The sequence below is a fragment of the Aquarana catesbeiana genome, linkage group LG01 (assembly GCF_042186555.1).
Source record: "Aquarana catesbeiana isolate 2022-GZ linkage group LG01, ASM4218655v1, whole genome shotgun sequence".
NCBI classification, from domain to species: Eukaryota; Metazoa; Chordata; class Amphibia; order Anura; family Ranidae; genus Aquarana; species Aquarana catesbeiana.
Genome location: NC_133324.1, coordinates 122,702,624 through 122,721,857, shown reverse-complemented (window position 1 = coordinate 122,721,857; position 19,234 = coordinate 122,702,624). Strand labels below are relative to the sequence as shown.

The 19,234-nt window shown below is 43.4% G+C and overlaps 2 protein-coding genes across 3 annotated transcripts in view; one reads left to right on the top strand and one right to left on the bottom strand.

Annotated features, from left to right (window-relative positions):
- SGTB (small glutamine rich tetratricopeptide repeat co-chaperone beta) overlaps positions 1–19,234 on the bottom strand; it is a 464,910-nt gene that overhangs the window by 167,067 nt on the left and 278,609 nt on the right. The gene's annotated exons all lie outside the window — the stretch shown is intronic.
- NLN (neurolysin) overlaps positions 1–19,234 on the top strand; it is a 144,907-nt gene that overhangs the window by 31,394 nt on the left and 94,279 nt on the right. The window contains exons 2-4 of the mRNA XM_073623513.1: positions 754–1,010; positions 3,959–4,107; positions 6,577–6,684. Of these exons, the coding sequence (XP_073479614.1) occupies positions 754–1,010; positions 3,959–4,107; positions 6,577–6,684 (514 nt within the window). The remainder of the gene's footprint in view (positions 1–753; positions 1,011–3,958; positions 4,108–6,576; positions 6,685–19,234) is intronic.

Below are 19,234 nucleotides of genomic sequence, written 5' to 3'. Positions count from 1 at the left end.
GAAATCTTATACTCTACATCAGAGATATGCAATTAGCGGACCTCCAGCTGTTGCAGAACTACAAGTCCCATGAGACATAGCAAGACTCTGACAGCCACAAGCATGACACCCAGAGGCATGATGGGACTTGTAGTTTTGCAACCGCTGGAGGTCCACTAATTGCAGATCCCTGCTCTACATTATGACATCAAAAAAAAAAAAAAAATTTGGGTTTACATCCACTTTAATGTCAATGGCAGAAAGTATGTACCACTGTTTATGTCGGTGGGCGGAATAGTGCCTCATATCATTAAGAGGAATATGAACCAAGGGCTAGCAAGGGCCGCATCTGGCCCTCAGGGTGTGGTTTGGAGACCACTGATATAGCACCTTAACAAACCCTCCATGTTCAATCCTCTATAAAAGGATTTATGCTTCATTACTTTTCTGCCAGAATGATTCAGTGTGTTTGTATCTTTCCCACATAAGAAAATCCTGAAAATACAGTAACAATCTTGTCCCTGGATGGCTACACTCCCTCCTCCACTGTGTCTATGGAAAGAGCCATGATGGTTACCCAGACTGGACTTCATGTCTGACTTTGTCCATCTCCATTGCATTGGGGGGTTGCATATCTGGCGATATCAACAGATATTTTCTGTACTTGCTGAAAATGGTGTTTGTTTTAAAAAAGAAAACAAATGGATCCACTTTTTTTGAGTTTAGTTACCTATTAAAAGCACGTTTAAATATTATTGTTCTTGTCAATTCCAGGTTATACAGCAGCAAGACATTCAGAAAAATGACAATGGGCTCAAATGTTCCCAAAACCTTAAGAATGGTTTCCAGCCTGGCCGGCAATAGGAATCTCATGAGGTGGGACTTGTCACCAGAAAGCATCCAGACCCGGACAGAGGAACTCATTGCAAGAACAAAGAGTGTTTATGATGCTGTAGCTGCATTGGATGTAGAGGAAGTCACATATGAGAACACTGTAAAAGTCTTGGCGGATTTGGAACTTGAATATGCAGGTGAAGCTTTGCTACTAATAAAACACCCCTAATAGGGAAGTAGTGTATCACGTTTTTAAAATGTGCACAATAAGATGGAAAAGCCCCACAGTGCTATAACCTTTTATATACTTGACATATTTTTGCTGAGACACCTATATTGTTAATAATATTAAAGTCAAACTCCAGCCTATTTTTTTAGTTTGAAATAAAGTTGGGAATTTCTAGGAAGTTATACTTTTGTGCACAATAACAAATTTAACTGGGAAAGTTTACTTTTCAAAAAATTCCCATCAGCTCGTTCTCCCTAACCAAATCTAATCCAGACACCCCCACCCAGATGGCTAGTTACATTCGCCAGACAGTAGAGGCCTCCTTTAGTATTTGTTGGTCTTCAGCATGCACAGCTGGCCCACATAGATTTGAATGAAGCCAAACTCCTAGAATCTCCAGTACAAGACTTTGGCTTAATACAAGTCTATGGGAACTCACTGCACAGGTACTGCTAGTGCTGAAGAAGATTTTGGACCAGAGGAGGGTAAACACTTGAGACCTAAGGTTTTCTTTTGAATTGATTACCATGGATGAAAGGTTTCAATAAGCACAACTTGTTAGAAAATCTGTCACTGTGGAGCACTCCCAAAACCCAGGCCCCTGAAGTATGCAGATTTTAACTTTTCCAAAGGTTGATGCTGAGAAATGCCCTCAGTGAATTCCACAGTTCAAGGCGGCGCTTTAACAGTCTATTGAAGAGTGCCCCAAATAGCATTGTGGGATACACTGTTCATCAATATGGACTGCTATCATCTGCCAAAGTGTGGAGCCTAGCATTCAAGTATGTTGGAATTGACTTGTTCACTCATGTTTCAAAGGCAGCAAAGAAATAAAAAGTAGAAGGTTATTGGTTGCTGTGGGTAACATTTATTCCTTCTTTTTCAGGTGCTTAAAAGAGAAGTATGGGTTTCCCCTTTTTTTTTTTTTTTCTTACATCTATTCTATGTGAGCTACCGATATCTAAAAATCTTTCCAGCCCTCTCAGAAGTGCCCCCATTCTGTTAAAATCAAGCTAAATAACTGTGGGAGGGTCTACATACTTTCATACAGCATCCTACCAACAATGGTCTGCCTCTGGAGTCTGGATCCACCCATTTTCCTGTCATCTTGCTTGAATGATGTTGGCTCACTGCTCTCCCGAGACTTCAGAGTGTAGCTGCTCCCCCCTCCCTCCTCCACCCCCCCCCTCCTTTGCAGTCTGTTCCATTGTCAGAAGAATCGGCAGAGATATCAGCACTTCAGTCAGTGACTAAGGTAGGAGAAGTCACCAATAGTAATATGTAGAGGACATTTACATACACAGAACTATCTACCAGAGTGAAAACAATACATTTTTAATGCAGAATACACATATGGATGTGACAGCACACAGGCATTCCATGCATTACTGATATAGTAAAATTAAATAAAATCAGAGCTAACATTGTGAATGAATCCTTTTATTGACTATCTGGATTTTTATATGAGACAATGAAACCTTCCATTCACATCTACTTGTATTTTCATACATGGACAGAGCTTTGCTCCCCCATAATTGGTGTATTACCTGGTACCCCTATAGTAGTAATGTTCCCTTCTTTGAAAAAAATAGAGTATTACAGGATCACATGCCATATGGGGATGACGGGATTGTATAGGAGTACAGGGGTTTGGGATGACGGGACTGTATAGGAGTACAGGGGATGGGGACGATGGGACTGTATAGGAGTACAGGGGATGGGGACGATGGGACTGTATAGGAGCACAAGGGATGGGGACGATGGGACTGTATAGGAGTACAGGGGATGGGGACGATGGGACTGTATAGGAGTACAGGGGATGGGGGCGATGGGACTGTATAGGAGTACAGGGGATGGGGGCGATGGGACTATATAGGAGTACAGGGGATGGGGGCGATGGGACTATATAGGAGTACAGGGGATGGGGGCGATGGGACTGTATAGGAGTACAGGGGATGGGGGCGATGGGACTGTATAGGAGTACAGGGGATGGGGGGGGGATTAGGATGACATCAGTGGGAGAGGGATGGTATCAGGGACAGAGGGATGATTTGTATGTACAATAAAGGAGACTCTGGGGACATATTAGGGGTCACTTTAGATGTGGGTGCGTTGTCAGTCTCCCGTTCCTATGTACTGTACACAGGTATGCTCTCTACACATAGCACTGTGTACATTTCAGAGAACAGACACAGGGCACGTTACTATGCTCCTCACCATGTCTCCTCTTCTGATATAACAGTGCTATGTGTAGAGCGCTCACCGGTGTTCATTTCTGTATGAGAAGTTTTCAGTGACTCTCCCCCCTCTCCCCATTGGCTGGACGAGATGCTGACATGAACTTTGAATGAATGAAGGGAGAGGGGGGGATGGAATTCGAAGGACACAGGAAGGAACATCAAAGCCCAGGGGAGAAGTGTTGGAGTTTCGCAGAGGAGAGCTTGCAGATAACAACCAGAGAAAGGTGAGGACTTCACTGCTTGTATCACACAGTCTCTCTGCTTCCGGGATTTAGCTGGGGACATGAAAAACAGAGGCACATGGCCATGGAAACAGAGGCACATGAATAACATGCTCGTTCTTGATAGCAACCTGGGTGTGCACCTCTTCACTAAACACACCCACATGTCCTCCAGAAGGGAGGGAGTGAAGGAGAGGCTGGATTGTGGAACTGTATCCACCCCCTGGAAACTTTTGAACTGAGAGAGAACCGTTAGAGGCGGATTCTGGACACTTCAAAAGACTATGCTGAAGAAACTAAAGGGCTGAGGAAAGAAAGAAATGCAATGCATGTATGAGGGTAGCATGTACTACCTATTTTTCATTCCCATACTTCTCCTTTAAATTTAAATGGCATGCTACTAAAAGGCTAACTGTGAATTTATCCTGATTTTTTTTTTTTTTTTTTCCCAACAGTAGAGAGAACCATGTTAGATTTCCCGCAGCACGTTGCCCCAAGTAGGGATTTGCGCTCATCTAGTACACTAGCTGACAAGATACTTTCTGACTTTGACGTTGAAATGACTATGAGAGAGGATATATTTAAACGTATTCTCCATTTTTATGTAAGTATAGCGTTGTGTTACGCATCACACACATATGTTTTGATGCTATATATTTTCTTTACACAGTAATGCATACAGTATGTCCTTAATTGTGTCCCAACTGAAGCAACAGTTCATTTTAGTCGTCCAACAACAGCTAATGTAACGTGTTGGAATGGAATGACCAGTTCATCGTCTCAAATCGCACCAACTTCTATTGGTGGACCAAGAAAAGACTATACCGCATTGGATGTTTTATTGGTCCAATGATGCCCATCTCTGACCTATTCTACGGCAGATTCTACGCTTCCTTCTCACTCACCTTGATATATTAAAATATTTTACACTTCATTCTAAATACAAAAAAATATTGCTTACAAGTTAATGGGAAGAGAGGAGGATTCTCAATGTTATATGCTCGCTTGAACTCCTTTACTGATAAACATACATGACTGCCTGGAAAGTGGTTCTAGGGAAAGTATTAATTTTTATCTTTGGTCCCAATGGTCCTGTGTCAAACTTAACTTCAAGAATTTATTTAGGTGACACTTGGTTCCCTCATGTCTTTCTGTCATTTATCTGGGCATCCTTATAAGTATGTTTCATGTGGTGTATTTGTACCCAGGTAGCAAACTTTTTGAACAAGTTATATAATCTCATACACAAAATCTTGGTTCTTAAAGTGTTCCTAAGCCTACAACAATAAAGTCAGTCTGTATATGCAGTAAAGCATGCTTGTTATACTCGCTGTGGACCTAAGGGGTTAATCCTGCACATTGTGTAAAAAGGCTGTTTGATCGTGTCTTCTCTGATCCTCCCCTCGCCATCTTCTTATGGTACAGAGCCTTGGGGGCACTCTGCACATGCTCAGTGTTGTGTGTTTGCTAGACAGGTGTGTGATTGGCACAGGACCAATCAGCACTGTCCAGACAGAGGGTCAGGGGTCCTGTAGGCTCATAGGTCAGAGCAGAATGAAAACTCCTCCTACAAGCTTTAACACTAATAGAAGTCACAAGACTGCTATATACTGTTGATGAGAAAAGGCAGTTTATACTTACTAAAATAATTGCATATCCACGTTCTGTGTACTGTGCGAGACCAGATATAGTGAATGCAGGGTCCTGGGTTTGGTAACACTTTAAAAAAAATATTTACCCACTAGTGGCCCTTCTAAATAAAATCTTTATCTAATAAACACTCTCAGATCCTAGTGTTCCTTATAGTGCTGGATGAAAAATATCAGTAGCACAGAACTGGAAGACAGTATTTATTTCCATAGCTACTATCCAGATTAAAATGTAAAATTGACCAGCGTTGTATTTTATATAAAAATTTGGCAAGGTCTGTAACCCCTGGATTTGCTACCTAAATTAAAAATTGAGTTTTATAACTGGCCCCTCTTCAACCCAAACAGATTTTTAGCCTTCGGTCTGCCCTGGCCATTGCAATTCAATAATGTAGGTCCCCCCCCCTCTTCCCTTTTTTTTCAGCTCCTTCTTTTATCTTTTTTCTCTCTTCACATTGTTCTTCTGAATTTATAAAGCCAGGTGCATGTCTGTAGTCTGGCGAGACCGTGAAATAGGATGTACTTCTTTGTTTTACCCATCGACCACTTATAGTACTTTTTACAATTCTAATGTGAAATAACGACAGTAGTGGCAAATACATTTTAATTTACAACTTTTATTGTAAACCTTCAGTAAAAATCTATTGAAAGATTAACATGAAGGTAGGCTTCACTACATAACAAATCATTGTGACTAATAAAGCAAGGATCTTGCTGATTGGATCCTTTTAAAGCTAGCCATAGATGGATCGAATCTTGGCCAGTTCAGCAGGGACTGGTCAAGATTCGATCCATCAGTTGGCAGGCTGGTAGTACCTAAGTCGGTCCATTGATCGATTTGGGTACAACGAGCCCGTCAGGTTCTTTACATGCGTTTACTGCCAACAGCTTTAGCCACTAGCAGTAATCCTCCTGTTCTGTCGGCCGGGAAGGCTCCCCACAGGCAGTACACAATAGGAATCTAGTGATTTTCTTTCCTTCCAGCTATGGTTATTTAAAGCGGAGGGCCGCCCAAAAAAAAAAAAAAAAATTAAAAGCCAGCAGCTACACATACCGCAGCTGCTGGCTTTTAATAATAGGACACTTACCTGTCCTGAAGTCCAGCGATGTCCGTACCGCAGCTGATGTTTCCATCAGCTGTCGGGTGCTGCCGCCGCCATTGCGGGTAAGCTACCCCGGCAGTGTAGCCTTATGGCTTCACCCTGGGAACCCTACTGTGCATGCGCAAGGCCCCACACCTCTCTCCTACTGGCCCGGCGACAGGGTGAGGAGGAGGGAGCCTGACAGTGACATCATGGGATTCAGTGATTTAGTATGTTCCTGTGTCTTTCTGTTTAGCTGGAATAAAATAAAAATGATACATTTTTAAATAAATTCAATTTCTATTTTGTAAAATTCTAAGCTTTTGCCATAAACGTTTGCAGCAAATGCAAGACCTGAAACAACTAGACCCGGAGGTAAGACGATATCTGGAAAAGTCTGTTCAGATTGGAAAACGGAATGGACTCCACCTTCCCCCGGAAGTACAGAGTGTGAGTACTGAAAGAAAAATTGCCATCAAACATAGCTACTGTAAACAGCTTTTTAATGTATTTGTATACATAAAGGAGTTTTATATTGGGCTCATCAACTGTTTTAAGTGTATGTGAACTACAGTATAACAAAAGGGAAAATGTACAATAGCACAAACACAGGAACATATTGACCATATCCTGTAAGAACAATAAAGGCTAAACTTTATTATTTACTAAGGAGCCATTTTAATCTACTGCTACTGAGAGATTTAGCAGCTTGTTGACAATTGCCTCATTTGCAGAGCATTCATTTCAGTGTACTGCAGTTTAATAGATTACCAGCAAAAGCTTTAATCCCTCAACAGTAGGAGATTAAAGTAGCGATGTGACCCTTACTGGATAACATGCAGTTTGCCAGGGTGTGTATTATAAATAATTGCTGTGTTTGTTTTTTCATTTAGAAATTACTGTTTTCACCTTTCTTTAATAATTCTTTTACATTTTATTACTGTTTGTCCCCTCCAGCCTCTCTGAAGGCAGAGATGGGTGCATGTCATTTCTCAGGGTGGGCTTTCTGAGGGTGATTGTGATGGAACATGACTGCAGAATGAACGCTGGCATTGACACTTATAGGTCTCATCTGGAAGTGTAGGTGACTGGTTGACAACATAGGAAAGCCAACTCCCTATTTTTACAAAAGCTGCAAAATTAAAGGATTGAAAATTATGTTTGAAATTACATTAATATGATAAAGTTCATACAAGATTTTAGTGATTCGGTTGAACGGAGAGAAAAGTTGGATGTACCATTTGGCACAGCAGGCACATTGGCAGGGGCAAAGATGTTTTCTCCCCTCGTCTTTCAGGACAGCACCTGGAGAGAGCGCAGCTCCACCCACTTTTCCCAGGAAACACTGCAGTCAGTTTTTTCTTTAAAGACCGGTCACTTCCACCATGGCCTCAGTTGTAGTGTTTCCTCCGCCATGGTGGAAGTGCTGCAGGGAACCAGGGGTGTACTGCGCTGTCTCCAGGTGGAGAGAGTTTGGGGTATACCGGTATTTCTGTTTTTTGTTTGTGCAGGCCAGCCCAGCTTCCTCCCTTCACGTGCGGGGGTTGCTTCGGCGTCCTCTCCTCTTCATACCCGGCGAGGGTCAGGCTGCGGGGGGTCCCAGCTCCTTTAGACCGGCGGCTGGCTTGGAAGGAGCGGCGTCTCCTCTTCAACCCCATCGCTCAGCCTTCCGGGTTCCGGTGGCGAGCGTGTCACTACGGCCGGGGGCGGGACCTCCAGCGGCGCGACGCGGCTTCCGGTTCCGGCCGCTGGAACGCAGGAGGGGAGGGCGGGTCTCTTCCGGCTGACGTCATTTCCGGCCCTCGCAGCGGCGAGTGGACCGGGAAAGTTTAAAAAACAAGCACCAAACGCCATTGCAGATCCTGTCAATATGGAGGAGGAACAATCGGCGGTGGCAGGAGCAGGAGCCACACAAGTCAGCCAGGCCCAGGTAAGCGGGGACAGCGTGTCTCTGTAACTTACTCTATGGGCATGTTTTAGTTCCCTCTTTGGTAAATGTTGTAAAGAGCCTGCAGCATTCTTCCTGTGTATTGAAGCAGGAAGTAAATGTGTTTAAGATTGTGAAGTAAATCTGTGGGGGGATTTACTGGCTGAGTGAAGGAGGGGGGTTAAAGTGTTAGCTCTTCCACTCTTTTTCAGCATACTGTTTATAGGTGTTCTTTTGTTTGTGTATTTCAGAAGGCAAAAGAAAAGACCAAGCATTCGTCTTTTCCTGTTAAAAGAAAATGCCCATCTTGTAAAAATGTGCTTAAAGAGTCTTGGGGTGCATTGCAGACTTAGTGAAGGAGGAAACCACTCCTAGTGTACCTGTGGTTCAGCAGGACTTACTGAGCTCATTTAGGAAGGATTTGGTGGAGACTTTTGAATCATTTAAATCCTACCTTGACAAACGTCCAGCCGCAGGCAGCTCAGTACCTCGTTCCCAGTCTTCTGTTTCCGCATATAGGGGTGACAGTGACTCGGAGGAGGAAAATCGTAGCGTGGCTACAGAATCAGAAGAAGAAGCAGAGGAAGAGAAAGAATCTTCTTCTTCTTCTTCTCGATATAAGTTGTCTCTAGAGGAGGTGGATGATCTACTAAAAACTATCCACACTACTCTTAATATTACAGAGGACAAGGCCCAGCTGTCGTTACACGATAAGATGTTTCAAGGCATGGGTGAAGTGAAACACAGGATGTTTCCGGTGCACAAGTTTCTGTCAGAAACAGTTAAGAGAGAATGGAAGGACCCAGAGAGGGCCCCCTTCTTTTCTAGATCCCTCAAACGCAGGTTTCCCTTTGAGGAAGATAGCGCACAGGTCTGGAATAAAAAGCCTAGACTGGATGCGGCCTTCTCTCAGGTGTCGAGAAACACTGACCTCGCGTTTGAGGACATGGGTATCCTCAAGGACCCCATGGACAAGAGGGCTGACTCCCTGCTAAAGAAAGCTTGGGATTCCACCCTTGCAAATTTAAAGCCAGCTATGGCATCGACAGTGGTAGCCAGAAACCTGGAGCACTGGTTGGAACAACTGAAGGTTCATATCGAGGCAGGTACACCTCGTAAGGATCTTTTAGAGACCTTACCAGTGCTTATGAAAGCCGTTGGGTATATAGCAGATGCTTCGGCGGAATCAGTTAGGATGTCGGCCAGATCATCTGCCCTAATCAATTCAACGTGCAGAGCTCTGTGGGTCAAGACTTGGACCGGGGACACAGCCTCTAAAGCCAAGTTATGCGGTTTACCCTTTGAGGGGGATTTGGTTTTTGGCCCAGGTCTTGAAGCCATTCTTGAGAGAACGGCTGACAAAAAGAAGGCCTTCCCCATTAAGAAAAAGGTGGTTCCTCAGGGCAACAAAAATTTTCGTCCTTTTCGGAAAACCACAGACTCAAAGGAGACAGGATATAAAAGACCTTGGAGGTCTCAGAGAGGCAGGGGCAAGTCAGGGGTACTCTTTCGCCCCCCTACCCCAAATACAAAAAGCCAGTGACGGTCCCCAGTCTGTGGGAGCAAGGTTACAAACCTTCTTCCCACAGTGGCAGAGGATAACAGACAGTCCATTTATCCTAAAAACTATAAGGGAGGGTTACGGACTGGAGTTTGCCCAACCCCCTCCGGTTCGGTTTTATTTAACTCAGGCTCCCAGAGACCCGGAGAAGCTTACGGCTATGTCAGCAATTCTGCAGGAGTTAGTGCAGCAGAAGGTGGTAGTAAGTGTTCCCCCCAACGAGTTAGAACAGGGGTGCTATTCACACATCTTTTTGGTGAAAAAGCCTTCAGGCAAGTTCAGATTGATCTTGAACCTGAAGATACTCAACAGAGCGGTCAGGTACAAAAAGTTCAAGATGGATACGATCTTTTCGGTAAAGGGTCTCCTGACCCCAGACTGCTTTATGGTATCCATAGACCTAAGAGATGCATATCTCCATGTGCCTATAGCCCCAGCATCACAGAAGCACCTCAGATTTGCGATCAGGATAGGGGGATCTGTCCTACATCTGCAATTCAGAGCTCTCCCTTTCGGGCTGTCATCCTCTCCGAGGATATTTACAAAAATTCTGGCGGAGGCCTTAGTCCCTCTCAGAATAGAAGGAATCTCGATTGTCCCATATTTAGACGATCTGCTAATATTTGCCAAATCAAGGCACATATTGGAGAGAGATCTACAAAGGACAAGGAGGCATCTGGAGAGCCTGGGGTGGTTAATAAACGAGGAGAAATCGAACATGATCCCATCACAGGCAATAACCTTTCTAGGTTACACTATCGACTCCATACAGCGAAAGATGTATCTCCCAGAGGAGAAGATAGTAAAGCTTCAGAACGCTGTAAAAAAGGCCCAGACAAACCTGCCAATTTCTATCAGGGCAGTGATGTCTGTTTTGGGGCTCCTTACTGCAGCAATACCTGCAGTACAGTGGGCACGTTTGCACGCAAGGGAACTTCAACAGACAATGTTGAAAAGTTGGTCTTATGGAGAGTCCCTAGAAAAGATGATAACGATATCTCCCCGAGTTCAGAGGAAGCTCTGGTGGTGGAGGAGACACTCCAATCTGAACAAGGGCCTGCTCTGGTTTTTTCCCCAGGAGAGGAGATTAACAACAGATGCGAGTTCCTGGGGGTGGGGAGCCCACCTGGAAGGACAGATAGCTCAAGGCAATTGGACAAAAAGAGAAGCCAGGAGATCCTCCAATTGGAGGGAATTAAGGGCTATTCTCCTAGGACTATGGGCTTTCGAGGAAATAGTCCGGGGGCACCATGTTCAGGTGCTATCAGACAATGCCACAGCAGTGGCATATGTTACAAGACAGGGGGGCACGAGAAGCAAGGTCTTGCTAGCCTTGTCAGTTCAGTTGCTATCCTGGGCAGAAGGCAACGTAAAGTCCCTAACAGCTGTACACCTAAAAGGAGAGCTGAATCTAGTGGCAGATTTTCTAAGCAGAGAAAGGATACTAGAGGCAGAATGGAGTCTGAACAAGGAGGTATTCCAGGAATTAACAATGAAATGGGGAACTCCTCAGATAGACCTGTTCGCATCCCACAAGAATGCAAAGGTGAGAGCCTATTACTCACTAAACAGGCAAGATCAGGCGAAAGGTTTGGATGCGCTGGCACAACCATGGAACTTCCACTTGTGCTACGCCTTTCCCCCCTTTCAAATGATCCCTTGGGTGTTGAAAAAACTACAGCGAGAGACCACAAGTTTGATCCTAGTGGCTCCTTTTTGGCCCAGGAGGCCCTGGTTTGCAACCATACAGAGGTTGGCAGTGGAACCACATTGGGTTCTCCCTCTTCGAAAGGATCTGCTATCCCAGGGACCCCTTCAGCATCCAAATGTCAATCAGCTCAGGCTGACAGGTTGGTTACTGAGGAGCAGCTGCTAAAAAGAAGGGGCTTCTCAGATAAGCTGGTATCAACCCTGTTAAATAGCCGAAAGAAGGTTACCAGGGGTATTTATTTTAAGACATGGAACCGGTTTAATTCCTGGTGCATGACTAAAAAATGTTCACCACAGGAGTTGCCCTCAATTTTAGAGTTTCTCAATGAGGGTATGGAGATGGGGCTGGCAGCCAGTACCCTGAAGGTCCAGGTAGCTGCCTTGTCGGTGTTTCTCGAGAGAAAGTTATCTCAAGAACCATTTATAGTGAGATTTTTCAAAGCATTGGCCAGGCTTAGGCCGGTACCGTTCAAATCCTTTCCTAAATGGGATTTATCTCTGGTGCTACAAGGGTTGATCAGATCACCTTTTTGAGCCACCACAGGAAGCAACTTTAAAAGTATGGACGCTTAAGCTGGTTCTTTTGGTGGCAGTGACCTCAGCCAGAAGAATTAGTGAGTTACAGGCTCTATCCATAGTAGAACCCTTTTGTTTGATATTTTCAGACCGGGTAGTGCTGAAAACTGACCCGGGCTTCTTGCCAAAGGTCGCAACCTTTTTTCATAGGGCACAAGAGATAGTTTTACCTACTTTTTGCCCTACACCATCCAACTCTAAAGAGGAGGCTTTTCATACCCTGGATGTGAGGAGATGTTTACTCCATTATTTAGAGATTACGAGAGAGTTTAGGAAGACAAATTCTCTTTTTATTCTTTTACAGGGCAGGTAAGTAAAACATGTTTATTTTCAGAAAAAAGGAAGCTTTAAATCAGAAATTCTGATTCACATACTTGTTTGGTGAGGGTGACTCACAAATCACTGAAACCACATAATGAGTCTGACAGTCAGGCAAGTAGCATTTTCAGGAAAAAAATCAGTAATGGCATATATATAATCCTACGTATTTTTTCTAAAAAAAAGAAAGTGTTTTCCTTGGAATCGGCCAAGTTGCTATCCCCAGAAAAATTCTTGCAGATGATAAAATGGATGTAAATGATACCAGTACAGTTCAGTGCTGTAAATGCTTAATTGTGGGACACAATAGCTCAGTTGCACTTACAGGACACACTGTTGCCAATCTACGATGTTCAAAAATAAATAAAAAAAACGGAAAACTAAAAGAAGAAATAAAAAAAATGTGGAAACGCATGCTAAAAAGTAGATGAAAAGTAACAGGATTACAAATGCCACCAGATCATGGTACATTCATTTGAATGCGTCTTGTTTTCCTTCTGGGACAATGGGCAACTGATTCTATTATGGCATTGATTTGTAATGGTCTTGTCTAGGTATAAGTATCGTGGGATTTGATTGATGTTGGCTTGTTCTGGCCAGTAATGCTGCTGGATGTGCCATAAAAATCAGACACATCTGTTTTATTTCAGCGTGAATTTGTTGGGCAATGAAAGCAAAGCCTATTTAATTTTTTTCAAAGAATTAACAAAAATAGGAAGATACAATTATACACCACACAGTCAATGAGGGAGGAAGAATAAATTTGCTTTTGTAAATTAAGCCACCTGCTTGCTAATTTATTATGGGAAAAACACTTGGCCGTAAGAACTAATAACAAGTGAACATTCAGCAGACATAAAAGATGTCTACTTTGTGCTTCAACTAACAGAACAGTCAACATTTTTCATTACAGTTCTATTCACTAAGCTAATTAAAAGGGTATTGCAGGACAGCCTTTGCTTTCCAGTGTAGACGGGGTTAAACTGAATATTCATTAATGCAGAAGTGCAGTAGCCATCTTTTAAAGTGGAGCTCCAGTCCATCCTCCCCCTCACAAAATTTTAAAGTCAGCAGCTACAAATACTGCAGCTGCTGACTAATATGAGGACACTTACCTGTCCAGGAAACCAGCACTGTCTTCACCTGAGGCTCCCCACTGTGATTGCATGAGCCACGCTACACTTTATGAATGATTCTGCAGTCTTCTGGGACCTGTGATGTGTCCCCTGGGGAAGGAGTGGGGCGGAACTTCTGCTCAGTTCGCCATAACAGTTTGACCGGAAGTGGGAGCGGGTACATTAAGGAGATAACTATGCAATGCTCATCTATGAAGTGTCTCCAGTGCAGGGGCAGCTATCTTGGCTGGGTCTGGATCGATCCCGAAAGTGATTAAAAGCGGGCGAAGTTAGTGACAGCATCACTAGGTGGGCATTGTTGGCAGTAACGTCATCAATAGATGGGTGAAGTTAGTAGCGCTATTATCAATAGGCGGGTGAGGATAATTGTGATGTCATCAATAGGTGGGTGGGGTTTGTGACAACATCACTAAGTGGGCGGAACTAGTAGTGTTGTCATCAATAGGTGGGAAGGGTTAGTGTCGACATCAATAGGTGGGCGGAGTTAGTGACAACATCACTAAGTGGGCAAAGTTAGTGATGGCATCAATAGGTGGGTGAATATATTTGCACCATCACTAGGTGGGTGGTGGTGTAACATCATTACTAGGTGTGCGCAATTAGTGACTGCATCACTAAGTGGGTGGAGAAAGTAGTGGCGTCACCAAAGGTGGGTGGAGTTAGTGATGTCTTTGCTGGGTGGGAGAAGTTGGTGATGTAATCAACAGGTGGGTGGTGTTAGTAGCCACTTCTACACTAGGTGGGTGGGGTTAGTAGTGAAGTGTTAGTAGTGAAGTCATCAATAGTTGGACGGGGTTAGTAGTGTCCTCGTCAATAGGTGGGCGCAGTTAGTAAAGTTGCTGAGTTAGTGACGCCTTCAATAGGTTGGCAGGGTTAGTGGTGATGCCATCAATAGATGGACAGGGTTTGGAGTAATTGTTGGTAGTGAAGTCATCACTAGGTAAGCAGAGTTAGTGACATAATAATAGGTGGAACTAGTAGTGACATCAGTGTGAAGGCAGAATTAGTGATAGCTTTACTAGTTGAGCAGAGTTAGTGACATCATCAGTAGATGGGCAGAACTGTTAGTGACATCATCAATAGGTGGGCGGAGTTAGTGCAGTCATCAATAGGTGGGCCGTGTTAGTGACTTGATCAATTGGTGTGCAGGATTAGCAGTGACAGCTTCACTAGATGGGCAATGTCAGTGACATCATCAATAGGTGGATGGAGTTGGGGACGTCATCAATAGATGGGGATTTGTAGTGATGTCATCAATAGGTGTATGCAGTTGTTACATCATCAATAGGTGCGTGTTGTTAGTAGTGACATCATCACTAGGTTTAACTACTTTGAGAGTTTGTAACGTTTTCTCAGGTTAGACAATATATGTAGGGTTGTATCCAAGATAAACATGCTTGGAGGCAGCCGGCTAATGAGGTATAAAACAAATCGCCAATTGCTTTAGAGAAATAGTGGCTTTAATATTAAGCATCACGTTTTAGTTATTTTATTTTAAGAGACCTTGTCACCTTGCCATTCAGGAATTTTGGTGGCAGCTGCATCAGGGAAAGGATCAGTGGGGGAATGCCAGAAAGGTAAATTGAGTTTACCTTCAGCTTCAGAGGCGTAGACTTTACTATGACACTGAATGGGCAAGGTAATTATGTCCCTCAAAGCAAATCTGTGCTTTTCCCATGCAGGGATCAGCAACAGATTTTCAGTATTTAAAACAAAGTCAGTGTAGCACAGCTCATTATGTGTCAAAAATGACAAACCCCAAAAATGATTTAACTTTAAATATATTTGTTACCAAAAAAACATTCAATTAGTGAAATAAACGATAATCCAGTGTTTATAACATAAAAGAAATCCGTATAATACAACCCCTTATATAGTGTGGTAAAAACCAAAAACATATAACAATATATTTGTTGCCAAAAACATTCAAATGGTGAGAAAAATGATAGTCCAGTGTTCATCACTCTTTCTTCATGCGTCTGTGCACATCCACCAGCAAGTGAAAAACCTGCTCACCTTAATTCTATAAAAAGCAAGCACTTCTGTATCATCCCGGCAAAAAACACCCCTCAAGGAAAAAATAATCTCCATCCCCTTTAGCACATTAAGGGTAGCCAACCGCGCTTTCCGCTTCCAAGTATGATCATAAAACTCCAGACATGTATGACATGGAACATAAAGGCATGGACATAGTGTACTCCATCTTTTAAATTTATTAAAAACACCCCCAGTAAAAATACACTCACAAAATAGTCATAATAACAGCACAATGGGAATACTGTCATCAGCTCACTCACCACCGAATCTTGGACAAGTCTGTACCGAAGTATGGACCTTCAGTTGCGGGGATGCAGGAAGTGTGACTACAAATGCAGTGACAACAGCACCTGCGTTCCATTGATAACTACAAGACCCTCTGCTGCGGTGCTGTTGTGTGGGTGGAGCCACACACACAATGGCTCCAAATTCAAAAAGTGACAAGAGCCGCCAGGGAAAAGAATCGAGGGGTCAGCTGGGCACCATGTTACATATTGCACTCTAAATATGTATGTAACATGGAAAGAAAAGTGGATCTAGCCTTTAATTCTAGTTACTTGAAGGCAATTCTTGACATTAAAGTCACGTTTTTTTTTTTTTTTTTTCTTGTAACTGTTCGTGATTTGGTAACTTTATACCTAAGCCCCTATAGCCTCTAAGCTTGTTCATGTGAATTAGCTCTCAGTATTATCATGCTCGGTTCTAGTAGTTCGCAGCATGCATAGGAACTGCTTAGCTTTTGACTATAGTGCATTTAGGTATCCATAGTAAAGATGCTTGTCTGCATTTATCTAGAAGGTTAACACTCATTGACACTTTAGCAGGGGGGGACTGGGCCGGGGGTATGGGGGCAACTGCCCCTGGGCCACTCTGTCGCGAAAAAAGGCTGCACCGCTTCCACCCAAGACCTGCCTAAAGTCAGAGCCGTGCACAATGGGGTGTGTCGGATGTGCCATTGCACAACCTAATCACTCCATGCACCAGAGTTGCCTTAATGACCCTGCAGTTTTCCCCCCTCTTCCTTTCACTGACTAAAAGCATAAAAACAACAAAAGATTGCCGCGCTAGTGTCTAAAAAAAAAAAATAAAAAATGGATAATAAATCCAAAAAAGTGTCCATATGTGTCCAAACACTCCTCGTGATTCCTGGAATGAAGGATAACGGTGACATCCAAAGTGCACCTTCCACCATGAAGTATAAAAGATGTGCCCTTACTGAATAGATAGACTCCACATTATAGGAGCCTAGCAAAACATCAATTCACACACCCCATTAGGGATCCATCCATGGAAAGCAAATGAGGATGGCTTTGAAATCAGCCTTGCTGGTTTTTCATTGTCCCTCTCATGCAAGTGATATAAAAAAGTGAGATCGCCACATAGTGTTAAACCTTGGTATTTATTGAATGAGTCCACAAGTCCAACAAGAGTAAAAAATGTCCTGGGTTCAAAGATTCTGCAGATCACAAACTGGCGTGGTAAGTTGAGCATAGACTCCACCCTACTAGTTTCACCATAACTGACATCAGTTGCGCGATTACTACATTTTCTTTTCTATACTGACTAAAAGCAGCATGCAGCAACAGGGGAGAGAGAGAGGGGGGCCCTTGCAGTAAACATCTCTTCCCTGTGCACATTCTCCAGATCACCTTCTCCTATGGCTCTGCTTCTCCTGCTCAGCTCTGCTCTTCCTCCTTCCCCTCCCCAGTCTCCAAGGCAGCTTGTTTTTTTCTCCAGATCAGCTCTAGTAGTCCTGTTCTCAAAAGTGGCAGGCTTGAGAAGGGGGCAGAGACAGCAGCGCCCATTGGCTCAGTAGACAGCAGAAGGCGGATCAGCTGTAGCTGTGCAGTTAACTCCTCAGTTTCTCCTTGTCATGCTGGCCTGACCTCAACCTGATAGAAGGCTGTCCCTTGTGGACAGCCTTCCCAGAAGAGTTGTAGCTGTTACAGCTGCAAAGGGTGGGCCAACTCAATATTGAACCCTACAGACTAAGACTGGGATGCCATTGAAGTTCATGTGCGTGTAAAGGCTGATGTCCCGATATAGTGTGTGTATATATAACATAAATATATAACACCCTAATGCAATAGGCTTTGCACACCTATGCCTTAAGACTTCCTGGTGAAGAGGAGTAAAACGTTCCACCGGTCTCCTGCTGTATGAGGACAGAGCGCAGGCTGCTTCCTGGCATTGATAGTGTATGCCATGTCCAAGCAGAGGCTGGCACCATGCCCCACGGGAGGCTCTCTTCCCCCAGTCAGCCCGACTGAGCCGGCCAGTTCAGGAAACCGGAGTCTGTGCAGCAGGCGCTGTCCAGCCCGACTTGCCCAGTCAGCAGAGAGTGCCTTAAGCAGTGCTTTAGCCTGGAATGGGTGTCTGGAGGAGGCAGGGAAGAGGGAGAGCTGGAGGGGGGCCAAATCACTGCACCACCGGCATCTGGGTTTTACTTGCCCCCTGGGCCAAAAGTTGCAAGTCAGTCCCTGCACTTTAGATAGCACAAGAGCCATTAAAAGACGCATTAAAAATCAATCGAGGCCTGGTCCAATTTTATGTGATAGACCAACACAAAAGGGTTTGTTAGAGAACCTTTTTTTTTTTTTTTTTTTTTTTTTTTTTTTTTTTTTTTTTTTTTAAATTCAGATTTTCATTTTTCTTTATACCATAACAACATATACACAAAGAACATTGAAATCAAAACACAAAAAACATACACAAAAAATCAAAAAGGGGGGGGGGCAATTTTAACCCACCTTTTTTTTTTTTTCCCTACTCCTTCCATTATCAAATCCATACACAATTCTTTTAACCTATAAATGAAAACTTTATTTTTTTCCATACAGCTATATTCTGGCAAATGTACCTCTTAACTCAGTCCTGTATGCATATGCTCTAGCCACAGTTTCCAGATAGTATCAAACTTCTTAGATAAATTTCTCATAAAGTAAACATGCCTCTCATTGGAAATGGATCGATTCAGATCAAATATCCAATCCGATACAGTATGATGGTGAGGGGAGGTCCACCTAATGGCAATTTGTCTCCTAGCCACAAAGAGCGCTTGTGCAACAGTAAACCACCTTGGTGGTTTAAGCACTGAGCTATCAAGCTAGCCCAGTAGACATATTAGAGAGCCTTAGTGAACAAACAGCATCATGAATCCCAATAAAATACATTTTATGTTTTTGGTTGTAACATGACAAAATTTGGAAAATTGCAAGGGGTATGAATACTTTTTCTAGGCACTGTAGATACATAATAGTATACGTGTCTTTATCTTAATGTGCACTGACACATTCATTTGAACATATCTTATAGAATTTAACTGACCTTGGTCATAAACTGCATTTTAGATGCAGTAAAAAGTTTTAGCAATCCCTTCCTTTGAATTTGTACACTCTGAGAATTGGGAGCTTCCGTGCTCAGGAATGCTTAGTCTTGAACAGAAGTAAACACTCAGGGACACCGTTGAATATAGAAGCCTTAACTTTAAACACTCGGGTAAGAGGGGAACCACGTCCCCAGAGCATCTGAGAAATTTAAAGGAAACCTATACAAGAGCAAGATGCAAGCTGAAAATACTATTTAGCTGGCCACCATTGTCATAAATACTTCCTGAGACACTGACCCAAAACAAACATGCAGATTGGGTAAGGTGACTTAGAAAAAGCCACCAGAACAGAATGACAGCCAAGTAACTAGCAATGTCAGATGAAGGTGTGCAAGGGCAGCTTCATT